The 25,944-nt window shown below is 43.9% G+C and overlaps 1 protein-coding gene across 4 annotated transcripts in view; it reads right to left on the bottom strand.

The window, feature by feature from the left end:
• LOC106591625 (echinoderm microtubule-associated protein-like 5) overlaps window positions 1-25,944 on the bottom strand; it is a 69,017-nt gene that overhangs the window by 22,709 nt on the left and 20,364 nt on the right. For all 4 annotated transcript variants that reach the window (XR_006769410.1, XR_006769411.1, XM_014182907.2 and 1 more), the window contains exons 3-11: window positions 23,851-23,949; window positions 23,362-23,430; window positions 4,582-4,767; window positions 3,560-3,695; window positions 2,722-2,923; window positions 1,826-1,963; window positions 1,357-1,613; window positions 880-1,092; window positions 598-765 (exon numbers count right to left, since the gene is read on the bottom strand). Coding sequence is in view for 2 of the 4 variants with exons in the window: in XM_014182907.2 (XP_014038382.1) it covers window positions 598-765; window positions 880-1,092; window positions 1,357-1,613; window positions 1,826-1,963; window positions 2,722-2,923; window positions 3,560-3,695; window positions 4,582-4,767; window positions 23,362-23,430; window positions 23,851-23,949 (1,468 nt within the window). In the remaining 2 variants the exon portion in view is untranslated. The remainder of the gene's footprint in view (window positions 1-597; window positions 766-879; window positions 1,093-1,356; window positions 1,614-1,825; window positions 1,964-2,721; window positions 2,924-3,559; window positions 3,696-4,581; window positions 4,768-23,361; window positions 23,431-23,850; window positions 23,950-25,944) is intronic.

Raw genomic sequence — 25,944 nt, 5'->3', positions numbered from 1 at the left:
GTCTGTTTAATAAGGTTAAACACACTAATCCAGAACTAGTAGACAACCAGTATTGAGTCCCATTTCAGCCAAGACTAAGATCACAAATGGGTGAAGATGACAGCTCATATTCATCAAGCAAGCCTTTGAAAAGTCTTAAGTGGTGGACTGCTTGCCCCGTTCCACAGCCCTATTACTCAGACTGATGCAGTGAAACTCGGTTGGCCGTGCCAAGACCAGGCAGTGAGTACCCCTGGCACCGCTAGGCTTTGACTTGCTGGGTCCATTAGGAAAATGAAATGGAATGGCAGTTAGTATGTGGTTTAATTTCACAAAGCGCAGCACAGCCCTGTCTGACCATTTAGTTGAGAAACATGACTTACAAATGAGGACAAGGTTGTAGGAGCTGAATACAAACACAAAAGTGCTCTTCCAGCTAGTATCACTTCAAATGTATATTTGTGGATCTATGACCTTGTGTAGAAAGCTTTTAGCTGGGATAAGGAACATCATTCAAGGGGAAGGGTCACAGAGTCTACCAGATTTGTCTGCACAGAGTCATATTCACATTGGGGTAGAATAGAATGAGGCAGTCATCGAAATGGGACAGTCATGTACCTTGAGGTGCTATGTGAAGAGCTTCTTTCGACTTTCTGTCTGAGACAAACTTCCACTGGAACACTGAGTGGTCAGCTCCACCAATAGTTATCACCCACTGGTAGTCATGTGACCACCTGGCATTGGTTATATGGGCAGAGTGACCTAAATACTTTTTAAACTTTGCCCCTGGGATAGAGAGAAGAGTAGTTTTTGGTTAATTTGTAAATGCATAAACATCACATCAACGAATAAATTGACAACATCACATCAACGAACAAAGGAACCAATGGAAATCCTTACCTTTTCTTACACACGGGTACCGTAAAAGCTTCACTAATCCATAATCATCTGCTGTTACTAAAACTTGATTATTAAAGTTGGCGTCAACAGAGTTGATGTCATTGATCTCTGAGTATTTGGGCCATATTCCGTTGACCTCGGGGCCCAACACACACGTCCACGAGGACCACTGCACCAGCTTCAACTCTTCCCTGTTGGTGACCTCTTTACCGCCTGAGTAGAAAGACAATAATAACTCCATCATGTGCAACTAAAACATCAAATGAGCAGCACATTAGTCATCATGACATCTTGTCTCATGGCCATACGTCACTGTTGTCACAACAAAGCATAAAGTACATGACACACATAGCAGCAAAATATAATTCATATCAGTGAGGTAATGATACAAGAGAAATCCTAACTTCCTTCCCATAGACAGCAAGACTCTTCAGTGTCATTTATCTACATGCCGAGACGTCTCATTGACAGACTTACTTGGCATCCTGTAGAAGAGCCTCTTTCCGTTGCCGTCATTGGTCTGCAGATACTTGCTGTCTGTGGACCAGTCCATGTGTGTGATGAAGCTAGTGGAGCCAATGCACTCTCCCACCTTCTTGTACCTCTGCACCACGCTGTAGATGTCCACAGAGTTATCATTGGAGCCCACGGCCAGGTGAGCTCCGTCAGGAGAGTACTTCAGCTCATGGATGGCCTCCTTCCTGTCCTTGATGTGGACCACCTCTGTCATGTCTCTGTGGAGCGGGAGAGCGTTATTAGAAAGGTCATTCAATACATTCTTTAAATAACCCTCCTTGAATTAAATTGAATATCCATGCATTCACTAACTGGCATATTGTTAATGAGTAATGAAATTGCAAACAAAAAAGGAAGTTAACATGAAGTTCATATACCAAGCTAATCAGAAAGAACTAGAAGTGCCCTTTGACCTCTGCCCTGTACTCACCTGACCCGTAGGACAGTAAAGGAGCCGTCCTTCATGCCCAGCGCCAGGTGAATGCCGTCTGTGCTCACAGCTGCACAGCGAATAGGCTCCTCCATATTACAGCGAGCTATCAGCGCATGATCTATAAGGCTCCATATTCTACAGAGGGGGAGACAGAGACAGAGGGAGACACAGAGGGAGAGACAGAGGGAGAGACAGAGACACAGAGGGAGAGACAGAGGGAGAGACAGAGGGAGAGACAGAGGGAGAGAGGGAGAGAGAGACAGAGGGAGAGACAGAGGGAGAGAGGGAGAGAGAGAGGGAGAGACAGAGGGAGAGAGGGAGAGAGAGAGGGAGAGACAGAGGGAGAGAGGGAGAGGGAGAGACAGAGGGAGAGAGGGAGAGAGAGAGGGAGAGACAGAGACAGAGGGAGAGACAAAGGGAGAGACAAAGACAGAGGGAGAGACAGAGGGAGAAACTGAGACAGAGGGAGAGGGATAGACAAAGGGATAGACAAAGGGAGAGACAGAGGGAGAGACAGAGACAGAGGGAGAGACAGAGGGTGAGACAGAGACAGAGGGAGAGATAGAGGGAGAAACTGAGACAGAGGGAGAGGGATAGACAAAGGGATAGACAAAGGGAGAGACAGAGGGAGAGACAGAGACAGAGGGAGAGACAGAGGGTGAGACAGAGACAGAGGGAGAGACAGAGGGATAGACAACTTTGTTAGCAGTCACGTGGGTCCAATTCCCTCATGAACCACATAAGTACCTGAAGTGAATGCGTGTACCTATATGTAAACATTGCTTTGGATATACCAGATCATTTCAGTGGCTGCATTTGTGTAAGGGACACTGTGGATATAATAAGCATAGACTAGTCCTGGGGTATGACAGTGGTTGTGCTTGGTCACCCACCTGACAGAGCGGTCATCACTGCCGGTCATGGCCAGGGGCTTGGTGGGGTGCACAGCCAGCGCCCACAGCTCCCCCTCACAGTGACCCTGCATGATGAGGAAGGGCTTGGTGCGATCGTGGACCACCACCTCAAATATCTCACTGTCCTGGGTGCCCACCAAGATATGATCCCCCCGCCAACACACGCTGCGCACTGACAACCCTGTCAACACACACATGCATGCACAAACAGTTAAATGGATAACAACATGTAGACAGACACCCACACACAGAATAGCTGTAACAAACAGAACAAGACATAGAAGGAATACAAGAGGATTACACAATATGGTGGTTGTTATGGAGACAGTATAGTTTGCTGTCTCTTTGGTAAGTAAATGTAAGAAGGAATGAAGGTATACATATATTCATACATGTATACATATTAACATACGTACATACAGTAAATATGTAGGCAACACTTTGGGCTGAAAAACCAACAAGGGGAATGGAACAATATAATACAGGGACTTCTATGCACATAAGGACAGGGGTAGGACTCTGATTGTCCAGTGCCCTGCACACTGTTACCCACCTCTGCTATTTTCACCTCTAGCTACTGTTAGGCCCAAGACCACAAATCAAACAAAAGAAAGAAGAAAGGAAACAACTATTAGTGACCTAGAATACATCCTCTAGATGTAATAGAAAAGAGTCTAGTGGTATACAAAAGGCCTGTACTAAAGAACAACATGAGAAGAACACCCTGGTTCATTTATCCATTCAGTGCACATTCACATCCTGTGGACTGGCTCTGTGTGGGAAAAGAAGATGAGAAGAGGGGGGAGTTGTATGTCACCTTTATATCCCTGGTCTGTTTCCCTGAGATCGATGACAGTAATTGGTTTGAAGTTGAGATCCCATAGCCGGACGCAGCCGTCCCGGCCCCCGGTGGCAAAGCCCTCCTCACAGGCATTCATGCTGAAAATCCCTGACTGGAGGAAATGACAGTCTGTCAGTGGGGATGTGCACAATAAATGAGCAAGACAGACTTGTGGTACAGCAACTAGCAACAGCTCTGCTGCAGCAGACACATGTCTAACAAGGCTTTCACAATTATACCGTTGCTGCTGCGTGAAGAGATAACACAACGGTGCATTACATAAAGCGTTTGAACCATTGTTTTTTTTCTTCTCATATCTTTTTTATTGGCAGGCTCCGGGAGCCGCCTGCTGTGGAACACAGTGATTGGTGGGAAGGATTCCTGTGGTTGAGCCAGCCAGAAGTCTCTTTGGAGTTCAAAGCACAGACATGGACCACAGTAGAGTCCCCTCCCCCACCCGTCCAACCCTGCATTCAGCTGTTGAGCTCACAGATATAATTTAATCCCCAGTAGTAAACTGCTGATCCTTTCCACTGAGCAAAATAAAAGAGAGCCACAGGGGCTACATGGCACACCGTCACCTTGCTAAACATGTCCTCTTGTATGTTTTCATCAGTCGAAATAAACAAAGCTCTATGGATGGAGGAGTTGTTCAGTCGCAGGTCTGTGAGTTGAACATGGATGATGACCTGTTAAATCATCCACTGGATGGATCTAACGATAGCACTAAGGTGGGTGTAGGCAGGCAGGCAGTGTGACTGAGTGAGTTTTGTGTCTGAATGTGAAAGCAGGTCTGTTGCAGATGCGTGGGGGCTGGCTGTAGGGGAATGAAAACCAGCCTGAGCATGAGCCGCAGAGCATGACATCTCTTGATCTGAGAGAGCCTGCTGCCTAGCATTCCCTAAGCTACAGCCCACTACTGACGCATAAACAAGAGACGCCACCAGGAAGTGTGGCAGAACTAAGGCTGGTTGGAACCAGCTACCACACACACTTACCCCGTGGGCTCCTTGAACTGTCCGGATCAGGTTGATGCCCTTCCAGACGTAGATGTCCCCGTTCAAGGCACCTGAATATGTGACCTCGTCTCTGGCACAGGCCAGACAGAGGATGGTTTGGAGATCTCCCGTTTTGCCAAAAACTCCTCGCTTAGGGGTCAGGGCGTTGCCGCATAAGCTCCAAAACTGAACCCAGAAACATACATGGGAAACAGGAGAGAATAATGAGTTTAATGTGGTGGTTAATAAATAAATCAACCAACACATCAGTCACTGAGAGTCTTACATTAATAATATCATTCAATACTAGATATGTTGGATTCACATCTCCATCTCAACAAAAAATACAAGTTAAAGCAGTGGTCACTTCCACTCAAGCTACAACCAGCACTGCAGCTGTAATGAATGAGTACAGCAAAGTGTTTCCATAAGCTTGTGTTGTTATTATTAGCGGCTTGTGTATTTTTCAATATCAGGGAATATTTCAATTTCTCTGGTCCCAGGAGTAACAACATGAATTGGTGCATGAGGCAGAAATAATGCAGTGCGACTTAAGTTTCGCCATCAACTGGAAGACTGTGTCCCCTTTTCTCAGCGGAGGGAGGGAGAGAGGAGGGACAGTGAGTTGGGTGAGAGGCAGCCTCATCACTGCTCTCTCCCTCCCCTCAGGCTGACCATCAGATGCAGGCCAGTAAAAAAAATAGGCAAATTATTACTCAGCTGTGCCTCACAAGTAATACATCAAATGATCTATACTGAACAAAACTATAAACGCAATAAGCAACAATTTCAAATATTTTTACTGAGTTACAGTTCATAAAAGGAAATCAGTCATTTGAAATGAATAAATTAGTCCCTAATCTATGGATTTCACATGACTGGGAATACATATATGCATCTGTTGGTCACAGATACAGTACCTTTAAAAAAAAGGTAGAGGCACGGATCAGAAAACCAGTCAGTATCTGGTGTGACCAACATTTGCCTAATGCAGTGCGTCTCATCTCCTTCACATAGAGTTGATCAGGCTGTTGATTGTGGCCTGTGGAATGTTGTCCCACTCCTCTTTAAAAGCTGTACAAATTTGCTGTCTATTGGGAACTGGAACACTCTGTCGTACACGTTGATCCAGAGCATCCCAAACAAGCTCAATGGGTGACATGTCTAGTGAGCATGCAGGCCATGGAAGAACTGGGACATTTTCAGCTTCCAGGAATTGTGTACAGATCCTTGCGACATGGGGCTGTACATTATCATGCTGAAACATGATAATGGCGGATGAATGGCACGACAATGGGCCTCAGGATCTCATCACTGCATCTCTGTGCATTCAAATTGCCATCGATAAAGTGCAGTTGTGTTTGTTGTCCGTAGCTTATGCCTGCCCATACCATAACCCCACCACCACCATGGGGCACTCTGTACACATCAGCAAATCGTTCGTCCACAGAGTGGTGTGCAGTCCAAATAACTGCACACCACAGGTAATGTCCTACAAGTGGCTAATACACCTAGAACTGAGACTCGCATGACATCGCTACGAGAAACAGGATGAACCGCACGTGGTCTGTGGTTGTGAGGCCAGTTGGACGTACTGACAAATTCTCTAAAACGACGTTGGCGATGGCTTATGGTAGAGAAATTAACATTAAATTCTCTGGCAACAGATTTGGTGAACATTCTTGCAGTCTGCAAGCCAATCGCACGCTCCCTCAAAACTTGAGACATCTATGACATTGTGTTGTGTGCCAAAATTGCACATTTTAGAGTGGCATTTTATTGTCCCCAGCACAAGCTGCTCAAGGTGGATCTTTGTAATGATCATGCTGTTTAATCGGCTTCTTGATATGACATACCTGTCAGGTGGACGGATTATCTTGGCTAAGGAGAAATGCTCACTAACAGGGATGTAAACACATTTGTGCACAATATTTTAGAGAAATAAGATTCTTGTAAGTACAAAACTTGCAGGGATCTTTTATTTCAGCTTATGAAACATGGGACAGTGCACAGTGGCATTGCCATGCTGAAGCAGGAAAGGGCCTTCCCCAAACTGTTCCCACAAAGTTGGAAGCACAGAATCGCCTCGAATGTCATTATATGCTGTAGCCTTAAGATTTCCGTTCACTAAGGTGCCTAGCCCAAACCATGAAAAACAGCCCCAGAACATTATTTGTCCTCCATCAAACTTTACAGTTGGCACTATGCATTCGGGCAGGTAGCGTTCTTCTGGCATCAGCGAAACCCAGATTTGTCCGTCGGACTGCCAGATGGTGAAGTGTGATTCATCACTCCAGAGAACGCTGCTCGAAAGTCCAATGGCGGTGAGCTTTACACCACTTCAGCCGACGCTTGGCATTGCACATTGTGATCTTAGGCATGCATGCGGCTGCTCGGCCATGGAAATCCATTTCATGAAGTTCCCAACGAACAGTTATTGTACTGACTTTGCTTCCAGAGGCAGTTTGGAACTCAGTAGTGAGTGTTGCAAAAGAGGACAGACAATTTTTACGCGCTATGTGCTTCAGCACTCGGCGGTGCCGTTCTGTGAGCTTGTGTGGCCTACCACTTCACGGCTGAGCCGTTGTTGCTCCTAGACATTTCAACTTCACAATAACAGCACTTACAGTTGACCGAGGCAGTTCTGGCAGGGCAGAAATTTGACGAACTGACTTGTTGGAAAGGTGGCATCCTATGACGGTGCCACGTTAAAAGTCACAGAGCTTTTCAGTACAGGCCATTCTACTGCCAATGTTTGTCTATGGAGATTGCATAGCTGTGTGCTCAATTTCAGAATCTCGAACGGCATTGGTCTCTTGTACCATATCCTGTTAATGTAATCTCAACTGCAATCCAGGTAATTTGGTTCTGCTAATAGATGAAGAAAAGTGATAACACTTTCTGTTGTATAAATAAACATAATATCTGACATTGTATTCCCATTTGAATGTTGCTGTGCTTTTAAATGTTTGAAAGCAAAGTGACAGACATTTGGGTGACAACTAAACCAAAAACCAAACATTGTTTTTCCATTGGAATTTGGTTGTGCTTTTAGATGGTTCAAAGCATACTGATAACCCACTGGAAATTCAACTAACTTTTGGCTGTCTTTTTAAGTGGGTGAATATAGGTTGTAAACTCATTGATCAAATAGTCAATTATCCATGTGTCATGACGTTGGCCTCTTTTGGTACAGGGAGGACAGTTGACCTCCTCCCTGTTGCACCCCCCCCCCTACCTTCCCCCCAATCCACCCTGTGTGTAAAGGGTCGTAAAAACTCTAAAATTCCAGGAGAGTCTCTGGCCACATGGCCCATAGAGAGACACAGGAAATTCTTCCAACTTATAGAATTGGAGAGCCAAGCGACATTTTGTGTTCTGGAGAAGGTATGGAAGATTGGTGAGGAATCCAGCTACGAACTGATCCGCTTGGTACAATTTTGTGATACTCAGAAGAGACAATATAGCCATATTACCATAAAACTGTTTATATAATAGACTCAGCTTAAGACTTGCATCATATGGGTGTATGGAATGTATTAATAAGGATAAAGCTTTGTAAGACATTGAGATTCTATTGTACTGATGTAATGTGATAGAATTGTATTTCTGTAACCAAATCTAACTCAGTCATAGGCACGCCCCCAGGGACCCATACAGGACCAGGCGTCATTTGACAAGCTGTTCTATGGGCACTATAAAACACCCCCTGATTTACATTTCTACAGACCAGGCCTACACTCCGTTGGCTAATAGGTTTTACCTTCCAATTCCTCTACTGAAAGTGAACCATACCACGTGGTTAACTTTTAGACTATTGATACTGACAGAATAAGAACAAGTCTTTGATATTAATTATTAGTCTGCAGCTAAGTAAATTATATCATTGAACGCGAAGACCAACGAAACAACCATTCGATGACGACATTAATGAATGTCGCTTTGAAAGATCCATTCTAACCGAGAGAGAGACTCTCCATCAGAACTACTCTCCAACAAGAATCAGAACGACACACTGAGCGTAAATATATATTGATTGCAATTGTTCCCGAATGAGTGAGCCTTCAATTGTCAATTGTTAATATTAATGAACTCTGTGTGCCACAGCTGACCTTTTATGATCCATTGTTCAACAGGCCGACCTGCCTGTTTAGCCCACAAGGGCACATTCCTCTACCAATCCTCTGTGACGATAGTTGCTGTTTGTATGTTTTTCTGTTAATTACTTAGTGTAGTAAATAAATGATTTTAAGACAATTGATGTATGGATGATTTTAGTAAAGACTGGGTTCGTGCAGATACAACAATTTACGACGTTTGGAATGAGACTGGACTAGAGGTAAAATACACCATTGAAACTAGAAGATAATCGGCCTATACTATAATAGAATATAATATTATAGTACAGGAAAGTTATATTAGGAAAATTATAGCTTTGTAATCTGAATATTCTCCTTGGTGCCCCGATCTCCTAGTTAATTACAATTAAACGATTAATCAGTTTAATCGCGTGATAATAATTACAGGGAGCTAATTGATAAACATATCTTCCGTTTAATGGTACCCCAAAGACACGACAGATGTTGAAATTACGTAGAGTTCCTGCATATAACATCTCAATTGTAACACCCCCCCACCACACACACACAGATACATCTCCGTACACAAGCTAAAATCTAAATCCTTCACCATTTCCACAGTCGTGAACCCATGCTGGAGGTCAGAGCTGTAGTCAGCTGATCAGCATGCAGACACACACCCTGCCTCAGGACAGATATCACCATCATCACAAAGTCTCCACCACCGCCGGTCACTATCAAGCCCCACAATGGTTTATGAACAAGGTCATTGGGATGCATGGGCACATTCCAGACTGTGGACAACGTCCATAAACCAGAGAGCCGTTCTGTCTGCATGACGATAAGATCACAGAAGAGATGAGTGTGTGCCGTGTTTCCCATGTCAAGACACTGGCACCACTGGCACCACTGGCACCGGTGGCACGTAACAGAGCACACCGAGAGATTAATGTTTTCATTTCTTGCCTATGGAGGATGTCTCCCTAGGCAATATTTATTCCTCTAGCTTTAGCTAGAGCCTGGATCTCTGTTAAATTGGAAAACGCCTACAGGTGTAATCATACTGCACTATACAGTTGAAGTCGGAAATTTACATACACCATAGCCAAATAAATTTAAACTCAGTTTTTCACAATTCCTGACATTTAATCCTAGTAAAAAAATTCCCTGTTTTATGTCAGTTAGGATCACCACTTTATTTTAAGAATGTGAAATGTCAGAATAATAGTAGAGAGAAGGATTTATTTCAGCTTCTATTTCTTTCATCACATTCCCAGTGGGTCAGACGTTTACATACACTCAATTAGTATTTGGTAGCATTGCCTTTAAACTGTTTAACTTGGATCAAACTTTTCGGGTAGCCTTCCACAAGCTTCCCACAATAAGTTGGGTGAATTTTGGCCCATTCCTCCTGACAGGGCTGGTGAACTGAGTCAGGTTTGTAGGCCTCTTTGCTCGCACATGTTTTTTCAGTTCTGCCCACACATTTTCTATAGGCTTGAGGTCAGGGCTTTGTGATGGCCTCTCCTTGACTTTTTTGTCCTTGCCATTTTGACACAACTTTGGAAGTATGCTTGGGGTCATTGTTCATTTGGAAGACCCATTTGAGACCAAGCTTTAACGTCCTGACTGATGTCTTGAGATGTTGCTTCAATATATCCACATAATTTTCCTTCCTTATGATGCCAGCTATTTTGGGAAGTGCACCAGTCCCTCCTGCAGCAAAGCACCCCCACAACATGATGCTGCCACCCCGAGCTTCACGGTTGGGATGGTGTTCTTCGGCTTGCAAGCATCCCCCTTTTTCCTCCAAACATAACGATGGTCATTATGGCCAAACAGGTCTAGTTTTGTTTCATCAGACCAGAGGACATTTCTCCAAAAAGTATGATCTTTGTCCCCATGTGCAGTTGCAAACCGTTGTCTGGCTTTTTTTATGGCGGTTTTGGAGCAGTGGCTTCTTCCTTGCTGAGCGGCCTTTCAGGTTATGTCGATATAGGACTCGTTTTACTATGGATATATATACTTTAGTACCTGTTTCCTCCAGCATCTTCACAATGTCCTTTGCTGTTGTTCTGGGATTGATGTGCACTTTTCGCATCAAAGTATGTTCATCTCTAGGAGACATAACGTGTCTCCTTCCTGAGCGGTATGACGGCTGTGTGGTCCCATGGTGTTTATACTTGTGTACTATTGTTTGTACAGATGAACGTGGTACCTTCAGGCATTTGGAAATTGCTCCCAAGGATGAACTAGGTCTACAATTTTTTTCCTGAGGTCTTGGCTGATTTCTTTTGATTTTCCCATTTTGTCAAGCAAAGAGGCACTGAGTTTGAAGGTAGGCCTTGAAATACATCCACAGGTACACCTTCAATTGACTCAAATGATGTCCATTAGCCTATCAGAAGCTTCTAAATCCATGACATAATTTTCTGGAACTTTCCAAGCTGTTAAAAGGCACAGTCAACTTAGTGTATGTAAACTTCTGACCAACTGGAATCGTGATACAGTGAATTATAAGTGAAATAATCTGTCTGTAAACAATTGTTGGAAAAATGACTTGTGTCATGCACAAAGTAGATGTCCTAACCGACTTGCCAAAACTATAGTTTGTTAACAAGAACTTTGTGGAGTGGTTGAAAAAAGAATTTTAATGTCTCCAACCTAAGTGTATGTAAACTTCTGACTTCAACTGACCTCATTTAAGATTTTTTCTTTATTTTTAATATTTTCTACATTGTTGAATAATAGTGAAGACATCAAAACTATGAAATAACACATATGGAAACATCTGACTTCAACTGTTCATGCAGGTTTTAAGTAAAGTGTTATCCAAAATCCAAACAACTTTTGAGTCTGTAGATAGTAGAAATATCTCAACAGTGAGGGCACTGAGTATAGCATAGTGTGTCCGTCGTATCAGAGAGCTGTACGTCTGCAGAGGTAAGATAGGAGCCAAGGATGGGCTCCAATATCAAACCAGTCAGCACAGTGCTTTGGTGCTACAAGGGCCAGTGTGTTAACAGGAGGGATCGATTATCACAAGCCAGCATCATCTCAGCCTGTGTTGGAGCCAGGCAGTGGGGATGGATGCGGCATGACTGGGTGCCTTCGGTGCTGGGTCTGATAAGACAGGGAGACGCGGTATCCAGCTAATCCCCGAAATGCTCTGAATTACTACTGAGAGGAGACGAGAGGCTGGAGGGTTTATGATGAGGCCAGAGGGAGAGAGAGGAAGTGAGAGAGAAAGAGAGGGTGTGTGTGTGTGTGTGTGTGTGTGTGTGTGTGTGTGCGTGTGTGTGTGCGTGTGTGTGTGTGTGTGTGTATATGAGAGTGACAGAGAGCTGTAGTGACAGTTCAGTGGAACACTTAAATTCTGCTATAGAATAATAAGTAAAACCACTGTCTTTTAAAGTAGAGAGAGCAGCAAGACCAGCCGATGCTCCCCAGCCAAGACTTGAGTTGAGTCACATACAAGACGAAGGTAAAATAAAGACTCACCAAGCTGTCCCTTCACTTTCTAATCTGTTCCACTCATTCAACTTATTCAGCTAAAAAAATGCAATTCATTTGCTGCGTTTTTTATTAGTCATGGTCAGAAATTGCTTAGGGCATCATGTCTTGTTTGCTATTTGAAGAATTAGAAACATTTGGTCTTAAAAGAAAAACGCCTCTGGCAGGGGAAATGTTTATTTCCTCTGTTCCTTGGTGAATGTGATTTGAAGCAATGCTAAACAGGTGGGAATTATTAAAGTAAGGCTGCTAATGCCACTAAAGACCATGGCAGAGCTGTCTGATTGAATAGAACAGAGGGCCAAAGTGTGTCCAGAGGAAAGAGTGGAAGCGGAAGCTCTACCACACTATGTGCCTAGCCATGGATCTGCAGAATGTCAGTCAATCAGTAACATGTACCACAGCACTTCCCTGCACCACTACTCAAGGGAAAACCTTGTAATGTGAACAACGTGGAAAGGGTGTAATTCATCATCCAGGCAGGCAGGCACCAACTCCCCCTCCTCACCGCACCATTCCCCCTCTCTGCCTGCCACTCATAACCACCACAGTGACTCTCAATGTCATGGCACTGACGGCTTCACTGAGCATTATGGAAATTAATGACTTATTCTCAATTTTACAGCAATGACTGAATCTCAGTGTAAAGATACTTGCTGACGGACTGGTGCCAGGGTACTATCAGAGGAGGCTTTGAAAGCATCCCTGTTTGCATGCCTCTCGTCTGCCTGTCTAAATCCTCCAAATATAAAGTTCTCCGTAAAAGCTCAGCACAGAATGTGTGTATGAATGTGCTTGAGTCTATAAGAATGTGTGTATGTGTGCCACCTATATGACCTGATGTGTCTATCCAGCTAACACATTTGGTTCCTTGGAAGTTGTGGAAACATACGTGTTTGGTTTCCCATTGGTTCTGGGAACAAATCCATACATTTCTGACATGTAAAACAGAACGTTTTTTAAACATTCTGTGGATGGAATTGAACATTTAGTCTGTTTTGGGAATGTTCATTTTTAGTTGCAGGGAGGTTCTGAGAATGTTTTACTATGGTTCCCTGAAATTTTTCCTGGGAGGTTTAATTAACGTTCTGAGAAAGGAAATTCTAGGTTATTTTGAGTTTTTTTAATAACTTCCTTAAAACTTTCACTGAAAGGGCCCCCTGAGTGGCACAGCGGTCTAAGGCACTGCATCGCAGTGCTAGCTGTGCCACTAGAGATTCTGAGTTCGAGTCCAGGCTCTGTCGCAGCCGTCCATGACCGGGAAACCCATGGGGCGGCACACAATTGGCCCAGCATCGTCCGGGTTAGAGGAGGTTTTGGTCGACAGGGATGTCCTTGTCCCATCGCGCACTTGCGACTCCTGTGGCGGGCCGGGCGCAGTGTACGCTGACACGGTCGCCAGGTGTACGGTGTTTCCTCCAACACATTGGTGCAGCTGGCTTCCGGGTTAAGTGGGCATTGTGTCAAGAAGCAGTGTGGCTTGGTTGGGTTGTGTTTCGGAGGACGCATGGCTCTCGACCTTCGCCTCTCCCAAGTCCGTACGGGAGTTGCAGCTATGAGACAAGACTGTAACTACCAATTAGATACCATGAAATTGGGGAGAAAAAAATTAAATAAAAAACTTACACTGAATGTTTCAATAAGACTTTTATTAACACTGCTAGCTTAGTTTGGGTTAACTGTTTTGAATTATAACCACCGATAGGACACATGGAAATTCATTTGCTAAGGCATTAATCATACAAACAATGTGGCACGATGTCAATGAGATTTGACCCTATGATCTTCTGTTCTTTGTTCATGGAATTAGTCTACTGCACCACCAGGATGGAGCTAGCTTGCCCTGTTTAAAAAAAACTCATACAAAGCTGTTTATATTAGTCTATTCAAACAGACCCCATTTCAATGGAAACAAGCACTCATTAAGATCAGGTGTGGCCAATTAGTGGACGTGGCAAACACACCTGATCACACTTAACAAGATAGACGATAAGAGAGTTTTGTTGATTCTGAGAACGGAATGTATATGTTTTCAATAACATTCTTAGAACGTTCTTTGAACGTTAGTAATGTTTTGTCTTTTTTATGGAAAGTTTTCTTAATGTTCTGAAAACATGACTTTAAATAGAACCACGAGGAAACCTGGTGGAAATATTATGCTGAAGTATTGAAATTCCCACAGGAGGATGTTAAATGTTCTCTGAGCTATTTGAGAACATTCACAATGCCAAGCCTGTTGGAGAACATTCCTAGAACATGAACAAAAACACAATTAAATGTAACCATGTTTGAACTTTTAGGAAACGTTCTGTTAATGTAATGAAATACCCAACAAAAACTATGTTCTTTTGTCAAATTCCTTAAATGTGCTGAGAATTTTCCAAAGCCAAGCAACTATCCTGCACCATTCCCAGAAAGTTGTGGACAACCACGACCTCACCAAGCTCTAAGAAACATATGGTTTTCAGAATGTTATGTGTTAGCTGGGTATCACCTAATGGTGATAGACATACGTGAAGGAGCTGCTTAATCAGCTATAGAGGCAAACTAATCATCTATCAACCAGACGTGTGCATGTCTGCAAGTCCCAGGCACAGGGCTGCCAAGCAAGATCACAGTCAAAGCCAAATCAAATGACCTACTGATCGCAAAATGATTTTAGCTAATGGTGGATCCTCTTGCTTTCCTCTTGTTTTTTTGTGTTGAGGTGGGAGCGGCAGACGTAGTCCCAGAAACTATGTTTTCCTGGGACTGTAGTGAGGGGATTATTGGGGCTAAATCTCCTGGATGCATTGAGTGCTATAATCGCTGAGTGAGCACAGGGCTGCAGAGCAGATGTCACACGGTCCGCAGGGTAAAGGCTTGGGAATTATGTGGGATGATTGCTGGATTGCCTTGGCATCAGGAGATAGAGCGGGAGACAGACAAAGAGAGAGACTTAGAGAGAGAGGATTTCTTTGCTGCATAGGGGTTCTGTGCGCAGGGTTGTGGGAGAGGGGTATATTATCATCAGGGATGGGGGTGGGAGCACCTTCACAATACAGATAAGGTAGACAAATGCATATTCCAATGATAAACACACAATCACACACAGAAGCACACCCAATTAAATGGAAAAGATATCATGAAAGCAGAAGTTCCCTGTAATATGATACTTATCTAAAGACAACAATTTGGTCTAAATTCCGTTTGGGGAATAAACATCCTCTGTGGTATAGTGTTTAATTACCATTTAAGTGGAACACCATGAATCTAATACAGAGCACCAAGGCTTTGCAGAGATATGGGTGCTTTTTTTATATAAGATCTCCTTGATGACAAAAGTAGAAAAATAAGTATTCTTTAAACAGGATTGAGTGCAGCAGGAACACTAACCACGTTTTCATTGACAGTTTTTATGAGAGTAAAGATATATCGTCAATTTGTTTTTATCACGACAGGTGTAATGGAAACAGGAAATTTCAGTACAATTTTATAAATCTCGACCAATCATTTGTTCCTTCAACATGGTGGGATCTTTTAGTGCTGGTAAAATTAATAATGCAAGAAATGGCGGTGGAAACATTGTCGTGACTTTACTTTCATTAATCTGATGACTGTTATTTATCGAATCAACTAACTATGTTTAATTGTTACCCTTTTAAATTAATAATGTAACAATTAACTCATTAGGAATTTGGGGCACCACGAGTGCGGTTGTTTAAAGAGTTACCATCTCACGAATTAAACACTAAAAGGTCTTTACCTATCACATCCATAAAACAGTCAACGTATTAATCATAGCCTCTTATCATATCATCATTCTGAACAGTCTTAACCTCCTATATCCACAAAAAAAACAGCCTTACTCATGATTCAGTACTACAGAAATTGGTTTAATTATTGATTTATTAGCTAACTAAATGATAACACAGGATAAACATACACACTTAATACATTAGGAAAAGGTCCCTAGCGGACTGAAACAACATAGGGAGGCTTGTTACAAAGAAGACGAAGAGGGAAGGAGAGAGAGAAAGAGACACTTATTGTTGATACATTTTAGGAACTACTCTCACAGTAATTATATACTTTGCACATGAACCTCCACCCGTTTGGAGTAAGAAATCATGAATGTATTTACGCATGAATGCCTTCGTTCGCCGATTTTTCTCTGTCGGAACCAGGCCATCTTAGGAAGGGTGTTGGGCCTTTTCGCGGGACGCTTGTGAGGCTCTGATTGTCCCAAAAGGGGTCCCCCCCACCCTCCCTGGTTTAAATGTGAATGTATTTATTTGCCAATCCTTTTATGCACTCTGGTCGAAAGGGATGGTTCCGTCAGGCTGACACGCTCTCTGACCTAACTCAGAGCGCGGCTACTTACTATGCACAATTTATAAGAGATAAATTATCTCATGGCTCCTAAAATCACATTCCAATCTTAACAGAATTACTTTCATAATTTGTATATTCATATACAATACTTCGTACAGGTAGTGTATATACTTTTCAAGTTACAGTGTTTCCCTTATAACACTTTTAATGCCATCACAAAATAACAACCCATATGAAAGCATTATTCTTTAGCTCACCTCTGACCCTTCCCCACATTCTCTGTTAGGAATATTTTTCCAGTATTCGCTTTAGAACGTGTTAAGAGTTTCGGCGGAAAAAGTCTCTGGAGATAAAGCAACATTGCTGTGTTAATTTGGAGAGGGTTGTTCTCTGAATCTCCTCTCCTTTAATTTATGACAGGGTGTGAGCTGTCAACCCCCACCACCAAGTCTAGAGTATGCACATTTGCTATTTAACGCAACAACCTTTGTGACAAAACTATGGGTAGAGTTGAAAATGAGAAGGAAAAACTTTGAACATTACATTTTTATTCGGAACATGAAAACTTAAGCAGAAAGCTACATTTTGTGTTCACTACATCATCACGCACTGATTTTTATCCACAACAAGTCTGTTTGGTGGAAACACACCACTAGTGGGAAAATGCACATATTATCTTTATGCAGATTTTTTTATATTCACATGAAAATCTCGCCAGTTGGATGGAAACCTAGTTACTGAAAGGGTATGTCCATACAGCGGAGTATAAGAGACACTGCTGAATTCTCCTTTAAAAATACAAACATTTTCCTCCTCTGCTGTCACAGAATATGTCGTACTCGTTGCTGAAAATGTCATACTGGATAGAGAAGGACCAAGGCACAGCGGGATTGTGGATACTCATTTTCTTTTAATGGTAAAAGGCAAAGCATCCACCGGAAAACAAAACAATAAATGATACTCACAACATGGACAGTCTTACAGGCTATGCAAACGCAGTGCAAGAACAATTCCCCACAACCCCAAAGACAAACACACACACCTATATAGGACTTCCAATCAAAGGCAACTATACACACCTGCCTTCAATTGGAAGTCCCAATCACCAACACAACATTAAACAAACAAACCACCTGCCACATCCTGACCAAGACTATGCAATACGCCCTCTGCTGGTCAGGACGTGACAGTACCCCCCCCCCTCAAGGTGCAGACTCCGGGATGCACCTAAAAAAGAAAAACACAAGAAAATCCCCAATACCCCAACAAAACCAACAAACAATAACCCCTAAACAAAAAGGGAGGGAAGGGAGGGTGGCTGCCGTCACCGACGGCACTGTGCTACACCCCCCCTCCCCAACCCACCTATATCTGGAGGTGGCTCCGGTTCTGGCAGCTCCGGGCAGTCTGGCCACTCTGGCAGCTCCGGGCAGTCTGGCCACTCTGGCAGCTCCGGGCAGTCTGGCCACTCTGGCGGCTCCGGGCAGTCTGGCCACTCTGGCGGCTCCGGGCAGTCTGGCCACTCTGGCGGCTCCGGGCAGTCTGGCCACTCTGGCGGCTTCTGACTAGCGGGCGGCTCTGGCGGCTCCTGACTAGCGGGCGGCTCTGGCGGCTCCTGACTAGCGGGCGGCTCTGGCGGCTCCTGACTAGCGGGCGGCTCTGGCGGCTCCTGACTAGCGGGCGGCTCTGGCGGCTCCTGACTAGCGGGCGGCTCTGGCGGCTCCTGACTAGCGGGCGGCTCTGGCGGCTCCTGACTAGCGGGCGGCTCTGGCGGCTCCTGACTAGCGGGCGGCTCTGGCGGCTCCTGACTAGCGGGCGGCTCTGGCGGCTCCTGACTAGCGGGCGGCTCTGGCGGCGTACGACTGGCGGGCAGCTCTGGTGACTGTTGACTGGCGGGCAGCTCTGGTGACTGTTGACTGGCGGGCAGCTCTGGTGACTGTTGACTGGCGGGCAGCTCTGGTGACTGTTGACTGGCGGGCAGCTCTGGTGACTGTTGACTGGCGGGCAGCTCTGGTGACTGTTGACTGGCGGGCAGCTCTTGCCCCGTCAAACAGCCCTTGTGCCCCCCCCTAAAAAAATCTTGGGGGTGCCTCTCGGTCTCCCTTACCCGTCGTGTTCCCCAGTCCTCGCCAGCTGCTTGGTCCTGGTTTGGTGGGTAATTCTGTCACAGAATATGTCGTACTCGTTGCTGAAAATGTCATACTGGATAGAGAAGGCCCAAGGCGCAGCGGGATTGTGGATACTCATTTTCTTTTAATGGTAAAAGGCAAAGCATCCACCGGAAAACAAAACAATAAATGATACTCACAACATGGACAGTCTTACAGGCTATGCAAACGCAGTGCAAGAACAATTCCCCACAACCCCAAAGACAAACACACACACCTATATAGGACTTCCAATCAAAGGCAACTATACACACCTGCCTTCAATTGGAAGTCCCAATCACCAACACAACATTAAACAAACAAACCACCTGCCACATCCTGACCAAGACTAGGCAATACGCCCTCTGCTGGTCAGGACGTGACATCTGCAAACAACATCCAGGACATCAATATCTGGAGGTGTGGTAGGAAGGCCCGGAAAATCGTTGAAGACTCCAACCACCCAAGCCACAGACTATTCTTTCTGCTTCCGTACGGCAAGCGGTACCGGTGCATCATGTCTGGCACCAACAGTCTCTTGAACAGATTCTATTCCCAAGCAATAAGACTCATAAATAGCTAACGACATAGCTACACGGACTGAGTTAACCTTGTATCCTCATTGACCTTTTTTGTCTCTATGCACACTCACATGGCCCTAGTAGGCCCCACACACACACACACTCACTCACTTCATCCATAATCTTCTCACTCACACATAACATGCACATACATTTATACTGACTCTACACACCCACTCACTTACAAGCTTACTCTGTTTATCTTATATCCTGATGTCTAGTCATCTTACCCCTATAAATATCTACCTCCATCACTCCAGTAAAAAAAAGAATTTACATACAGTACCAGTCAAAAGTTTGGACACACCTACAGTTGAAGTCAGAAGTTTACATACAACTTAGCCAAATACATCTAGTTTTTCACAATTCCTGACATTTAATCCTAGTAAAAAAATCTCTGGTTTAGGTCAGTTAGGATCACCACTTTATTTTAAGAATGTGAAATGTGTCACGGCTGTCGAAAGGATCGGACCAAAGTGCAGCATGGTTGTAGTTCCACATATTATTTATTCCGTGAAATGTTGCGATACACAAATAACTTGAATAACAAAAACAACAAACCGTGACGCAGAGAGAAATAAACACTACTCAAAAGATAATCACCCACCAAAAAAAGGTGGGACAAACATCAGCTTAAATATGACCTCCAATTAGAGACAACGACAAACAGCTGCCTCTAATTGGAGATCATACCAAACAAAACCAACAGAGATATACAAAACTAGAAACTGAACATAGAAATACAAAACATAGACAAACACCCCCTGTCACGCCTTGACCTACTCTACCATAGAAAATAACAACTTACTATGGTCAGGACGTGACAAAATGTCAGAATAATAGTAGAGAGATTGATGTATTTCAGCTTCTATTTCTTTCATCACATTCCCAGTGGGTCAGATGTTTACATACACTCAATTAGTATTTGGTAGCATTGCCTTTAAATTGTTTAACTTGGGTCAAACATTTCGGGTAGCCTTCCACAACCTTCCCACAATAAGTTGGGTGAATTTTGGCCCATTCCTCCTGATAGAGCTGGTGTAACTGAGTCAGGTTTGTAGGCCTCCTTGCACGTACATGCTTTTTCAGTTCTGCCCACACATTTTCTATAGGATTGAGGTCAGCTCTTTGTGATGGCCATTCCAATACCTTGACTTTGTTGTACTTAAGCCATTTTGACACAACTTTAGAAGTATGCTTGGGGTCATTGTCCATTTGGAAGACCCATTTGCGACCAAGCTTTAACTTTCTGACTGATGTCTTGAGATGGTGCTCCAATATATCCACAACATTTTCCATCCTCATGATGAAATCTATTTTATGAAGTGCACCAGTCCCTCCTGCAGCAAAGCACCCCCACAACATGATGCTGCCAGCCCCGTGCTTCACGGTTGGGATGGTGTTCTTCGGCTTACAAGGCTCCCACTTTTTCCTCCAAACATAACGATGGTCATTATGGCCAAACAGGTCTATTTTGTTTCATCAGACCAGAGGACATTTCTCCAAAAAGAACGATCTTTGGCCCCATGTGCAGTTGCAAACCGTAGTCTGGCTTTTTTATGGCGGTTTTGGAGCAGTGGCTTCTTCCTTGCTGAGCGGCCTTTCAGGTTATATCGATATAGGACTCGTTTTACTGTGGATATAGATACTTTTGTACCTGTTTCCTCCAGCATCTTCACAATGTCCTTTGCTGTTGTTCTGGGATTGATGTGCACTTTTCACACCAAAGTATGTTCATCTCTAGGAGACAGAATGCGTCTCCTTCCTGAGCGGTATGATGGCTGCATGGTCCCATGGTGTTTATACTTGCGTACTATTGTTTGTACAGATGAACGTGGTACCTTCAGAAATTTCTCCCAAGGATGAACCAGACTTGTGGAGGTCTACAATTTTGTTTCTGAGGTCTTGGCTGATTTATTTTGATTTTCCCATGATGTCAAGCAAAGAGGCACTGAGTTTGAAGGTAGGCCTTGAAATACCTCCACAGGTACACCTCCAATTGACTCAAATTATGTAAATTAGCCTATCCTAAACTTCTAAAGCCATGACATCATTTTCTGGAATTTTCCAAGCTGTTTAAAGGCACAGTCAACTTAATGTATGTAAACTTCTGACCCACTGGAATTGTGATACAGTGAATTATAAGTGAAATAATCTCTCTGTAAACAATTGTTGGAAAAATTACTTGTGTCATGCACAAAGTAGATGCCCTAACCAACTTGCCAAAACTATAGTTTGTTAACAAGAAATTTGTGGAGTGGTTGAAAAAAAAGTTTGAATGTCTCCAACCTAAGTGTATGTAAACTTCTGACTTCAACTGTACTCATTTAAGTTTGTTTCTTTATTTTTACTATTTTCTACATTGTTGAATAATAGTGAAGACATCAAAACTATGAAATAATACACATGGAATCATGTAGTAACCAGAAAAGTGTTAAACAAATTAAAAAATATTTTATATTTTAGATACTGCAAAGTAGTCACCCTTTGCCTCGATGGCACGTTTGCACACTCTTGGCATTCTCTCAACCAGCTTCATGAGGAACTATTTTCCAACAGTGTTGAAAGAGTTCCCAGATATGCTGAGCACTTATTGGTTGCTTTTCCTTCACTCTGCGGTTCAACTCCTCCCAAACAATTTCAATTGGGTTGAGGTTGGGTGATTGTGGAGGCCAGGTCATCTGATGCAGCACTCCATCACTCTCTTTCTTGGTCAAATATCCCTTACACAGCCTGAAGGTGTGTTAGGTCATTGTCCTGTTGAAAAACAAATGATAGTCCCACTAAGCGCAAACCAGATGGGATGGCGTATTGCTGCAGAATGCTGTGGTAGCCATGCTGGTTAAGTGTGCCTTGAATTCTAAATAAATCACTGACAGTGTCACCAGCAAATCACCCCCACAACATCACACCTCCTCCTCCATGCTTCACGTGGGAACCACACATGCAGAGATCATCCGTTCATGTACTCTGCGTCTCACAAAGACACAGCGTTTGGAACCAAAAATCTCAAATTTGGCTCATCAGACCAAAGCACAGATTTCCACCGATCTAATGTCCATTGCTCGTGTTTCTTGGCCCAAGCAAGTCTCTTCTTATTATTGGTGTCCTTTAGTAATGGTTTCTTTGCAGCAATTCCACCATGAAGGCATGATTCACACGGTCTCCTCTAAACAGTTGATGCTGAGATGTGTCTGTTCTTTGAACTCTGTGAGGCATTTATTTGGGCTGCAATTGCTGAGGCTGGTAACTCTAATGAAGTAACCCTCTGCAGCAGAGGTAACTCTGGGTCTTCCTTTCCTGTGGCGGTCCTCATGAGAGCCAGTTTCATCATAGCGCTTGTTGGTTTTTGCAACTGCATTTGAAGAAACTTTAAAAGTTATTGAAATTTTCCGCATTGACTGACCTTCATGTCTTAAAGTATTGATGGACTGTCATTTCTCTTTGCTTATTTGAGCTGTTTTTGCCATAATATGGACATGGTCTTTAACCAAATAGGGCTATCTTCTGTATACCACCCCTACTTTGTCACAACACAACTGATTGGCTCTAACACATTATGAATGAAAGAAATTCCACAAATTAACATTTCAGAAGGCGCACCTGTTAATTAAAATGCATTCCAGGCAACTACCTCATGAAGCTAGTTGAGAGAATGCCAAGAGTGTCCAAAGCTGTCATCAAGGCAAAGGGTAGCTACTTTGAAGAGTCTTAAATATAAAATAAAACTTTTTTGTTAACTACATGATTCCATATGTGTTATTTCATAGTTTTGATGTCTTCACCATTATTTTACAATGTAGAAAATAGTAAAAATAAAGAAAAACCCCTTAATGAGTAGCTGTGTCCAAACTTTTGACTGGTACTGCATATCTCTTGTAAGGCTTTGATATGATCACTGCGATAAAGCAAAAAAGGCCAAGAGGAAAGGAGCGCATTACCGTTAAGTTCTCTACAGAACTTTCTGAAACATTATGGTAATCAGACACAAGACATCATACCTTTTCAAAAGAAGAATAGTCTACGATGGACACCATATCTGTGCGTGCTAAACATCCAACATATTCTAGATTCTAACACACTTTGATAGCTTGAGGGCCTTCAGTAAGCTAGTTTTGTAAGGTATGAACTTGATTTAAACAGTACCTTGATATGTTTGACACCACAGCTAACAAGCTTGCTTGGCTGGTACAAGTCCCACGATATGTCAAATATCTGTGGAAAAGATCACATAGTAAGTTTAACTTTGTACAATTAAATGCATAACATACTGTGCAACAAATACTTTACAATATTTGAATGTCATCTTCAATTAGCATCATTGTACAAGATCTAACACAAACACTTCAGGTGCGTTAGTGTGTGTATGTATGTGTCTGTGCGTATTTTGGTTGAATAAAAAGACAGCTGCATACATTTAATCTTTTGAACATTTCATTTCATTAGCTTAGTGTCTCCTCAGCCATTGTCGGGAATGCTAATGATCAATCAGGCCTAACTTGTTTATGTGCGTCTCCTTTGGGCCCATGCTCCTTCCTGCTCCATCCTTGCGGCATTTCTAACTACAGTAATTGAGGAGATCGATCTGGGCTTGGTGCCTGAGACAGAGAGAGGAGGATGGTGTTGTATAGTTACCCTGTCAGTGTGGCCAGGAGCTGCTGCCAGCACCTTGCCCCTCCTCCAGTCCCACACACAGATTGTGTTTTTGGAGTCCAGACCCACTGAGACCAAACACTGCAAAGGAAAAAGCATTTTATGAAACAGAATGTATGGTACAGACCACAGCCTACTCTAAATAACACTATTTTACTTGACACTCATATGACTCATGACTACAATAAAAGAAAATATAACATTGGCTGTATACAGTAAAAGTTTCCATGCCTCTGGCTCTGGATGGGAGCCCATCTGTATGATTCTGCTGGAAGAGGCTCCTATAGCCCAGTGAGTAGGCAGCAGCAGCAGGAGAGGGGATGCTTATGGAAATCCAATCCATCTCTACTCTGCTGCACCTTGCACTGTTTGGTGGTGGGAGGAAACTTTGATCTGCCATTGAATCAACGTTTGGGCAAATCCACGTGAGGGGATGAGAAGTGTTTGAGAATACTTTATTTTAATGAAGGGTAAAGCTTCACCCCATGATGAAACATTGTGAAACTGTGGGTATTCATTCAGCAAAGAAGGGTGAGATTATCTGGATCAAAAAGTTTGCATGTGTCACACCCTAATCTATTTCACCTGTCTTGTGTTTGTCTCCACCCCCCACCAAGTGTCTCCTATTTTCACCATTATCCCGTGTATTTATACCTGCGCTTTGTGTCTGTCTGTCGCCAGTTTGTCTTGTTTTGTCAGGTCTTACCAGCGTGTTTCTTCATTTCTCTAGGTCTTGTTTTCTAGTCTTCCCGGTTACGACCTTTCTGCCTGCCCTGACCCTGAGCCTGCCTGACGTTCTGTCCTTTTTTTGACTCTGCCTTCGGACTACTGCATCTGGGTCATAACCTGAGTTGTGATGGTATGAACTGGCCATGACTAACCCAGCAGACACCGACTAGCTCCGCAACACTGTCTGCCTGCAAGGAGCCACCATTGGAAGACACGAGGAGCTACTTCAGAACCTTATGGAAGGACTCCATGCCTTGGCGGAACGCCATAACCAGGGTTTCAACTCATTACTGGAGCAATTCCGCGGACTATCTATCGGGCAGCAAGCCACAACGGAAACCTCCCGGATGCTCAGTGACCCTGCCTACCAGCGGTGCTTTTCCCCAGCCTACCCCAGCTTCCTGAAGAACCCTGCATACCACCTCCGAAGCGCTATGTTGGGGATCCTGGGACCTGCCGGGTGCATCTCTCCCAGCGCTCCCTCATCTTTGAGCTGCAGCCCTCTTAATTTCCTTCAGACCGTTCAAAGATAGAGTATCTCATAATGCTGATGTCTGGAAGGGCGCTCGCCTGGGCTATGGTGGTGTGGGAGCAACAATCCGCCATTTGCATTCGTCTGGAGGATTTCGTAGCGGAGGTGAGAAAGGTGTTCGATTCTCCGGTGTCTGGGATAGAGGCGGCTCGGAAGCTACTTCAACTACGTCAAGACTTCCGTAGTGTGGCAGACTACGCAGTAGACTTTTGCACGTTGGCAGCCAAGAGTGCCTGGAACCCGGAGTCCCTGGTCGACACCTTCCTTCATGTATTATCGGAGGAAATTAAAGACGAGCTCGCAGTTCTGGAGTTATGCATGGACCCCGACTCCCTCATAGCCTTGACCATGAGGATCGATGGGCGCCTACGGGAACACAGGAGGGAGAAGAGGTCTGTTCTCGGTCACACTCGCTTGTCCACGGTTTCTCCCTTGCCTCCGAACAATCCTGGAAGTCCTCGACTCCTGCATTCCTGAGAGAATCTGAAGTCACCTGTGTTTCCTCGGGAATCATTGGGGACTGGTGACTCGTCTCTTCCAGAGCCCATGCAGCTGGGCAGGGCTAGATTGTCTCCCAATGAACATTTACGCAGGCTGAGCTCCAACAGTTGCTTGTATTGTGGTATTACAACACATTATATATATATCCACCTGTCCAGTAAAAGACCAGGCTCATCAGTAGATACGAGTACGCTGGTGGACAATACTGGGAGTCTCCAAACTCCTATTACTCATACTTCATGCTATCCTGCTAAATCTCTCCGGGTGCACATTGACTCTGGGGCTGACGAGAGCTTCATGGACGCTACCCTGGT

Source organism: Salmo salar, chromosome ssa01, assembly GCF_905237065.1.
Source record: "Salmo salar chromosome ssa01, Ssal_v3.1, whole genome shotgun sequence".
NCBI lineage: Eukaryota > Metazoa > Chordata > Actinopteri > Salmoniformes > Salmonidae > Salmo > Salmo salar.
This window is presented reverse-complemented; position numbering and strand designations above follow the sequence as displayed.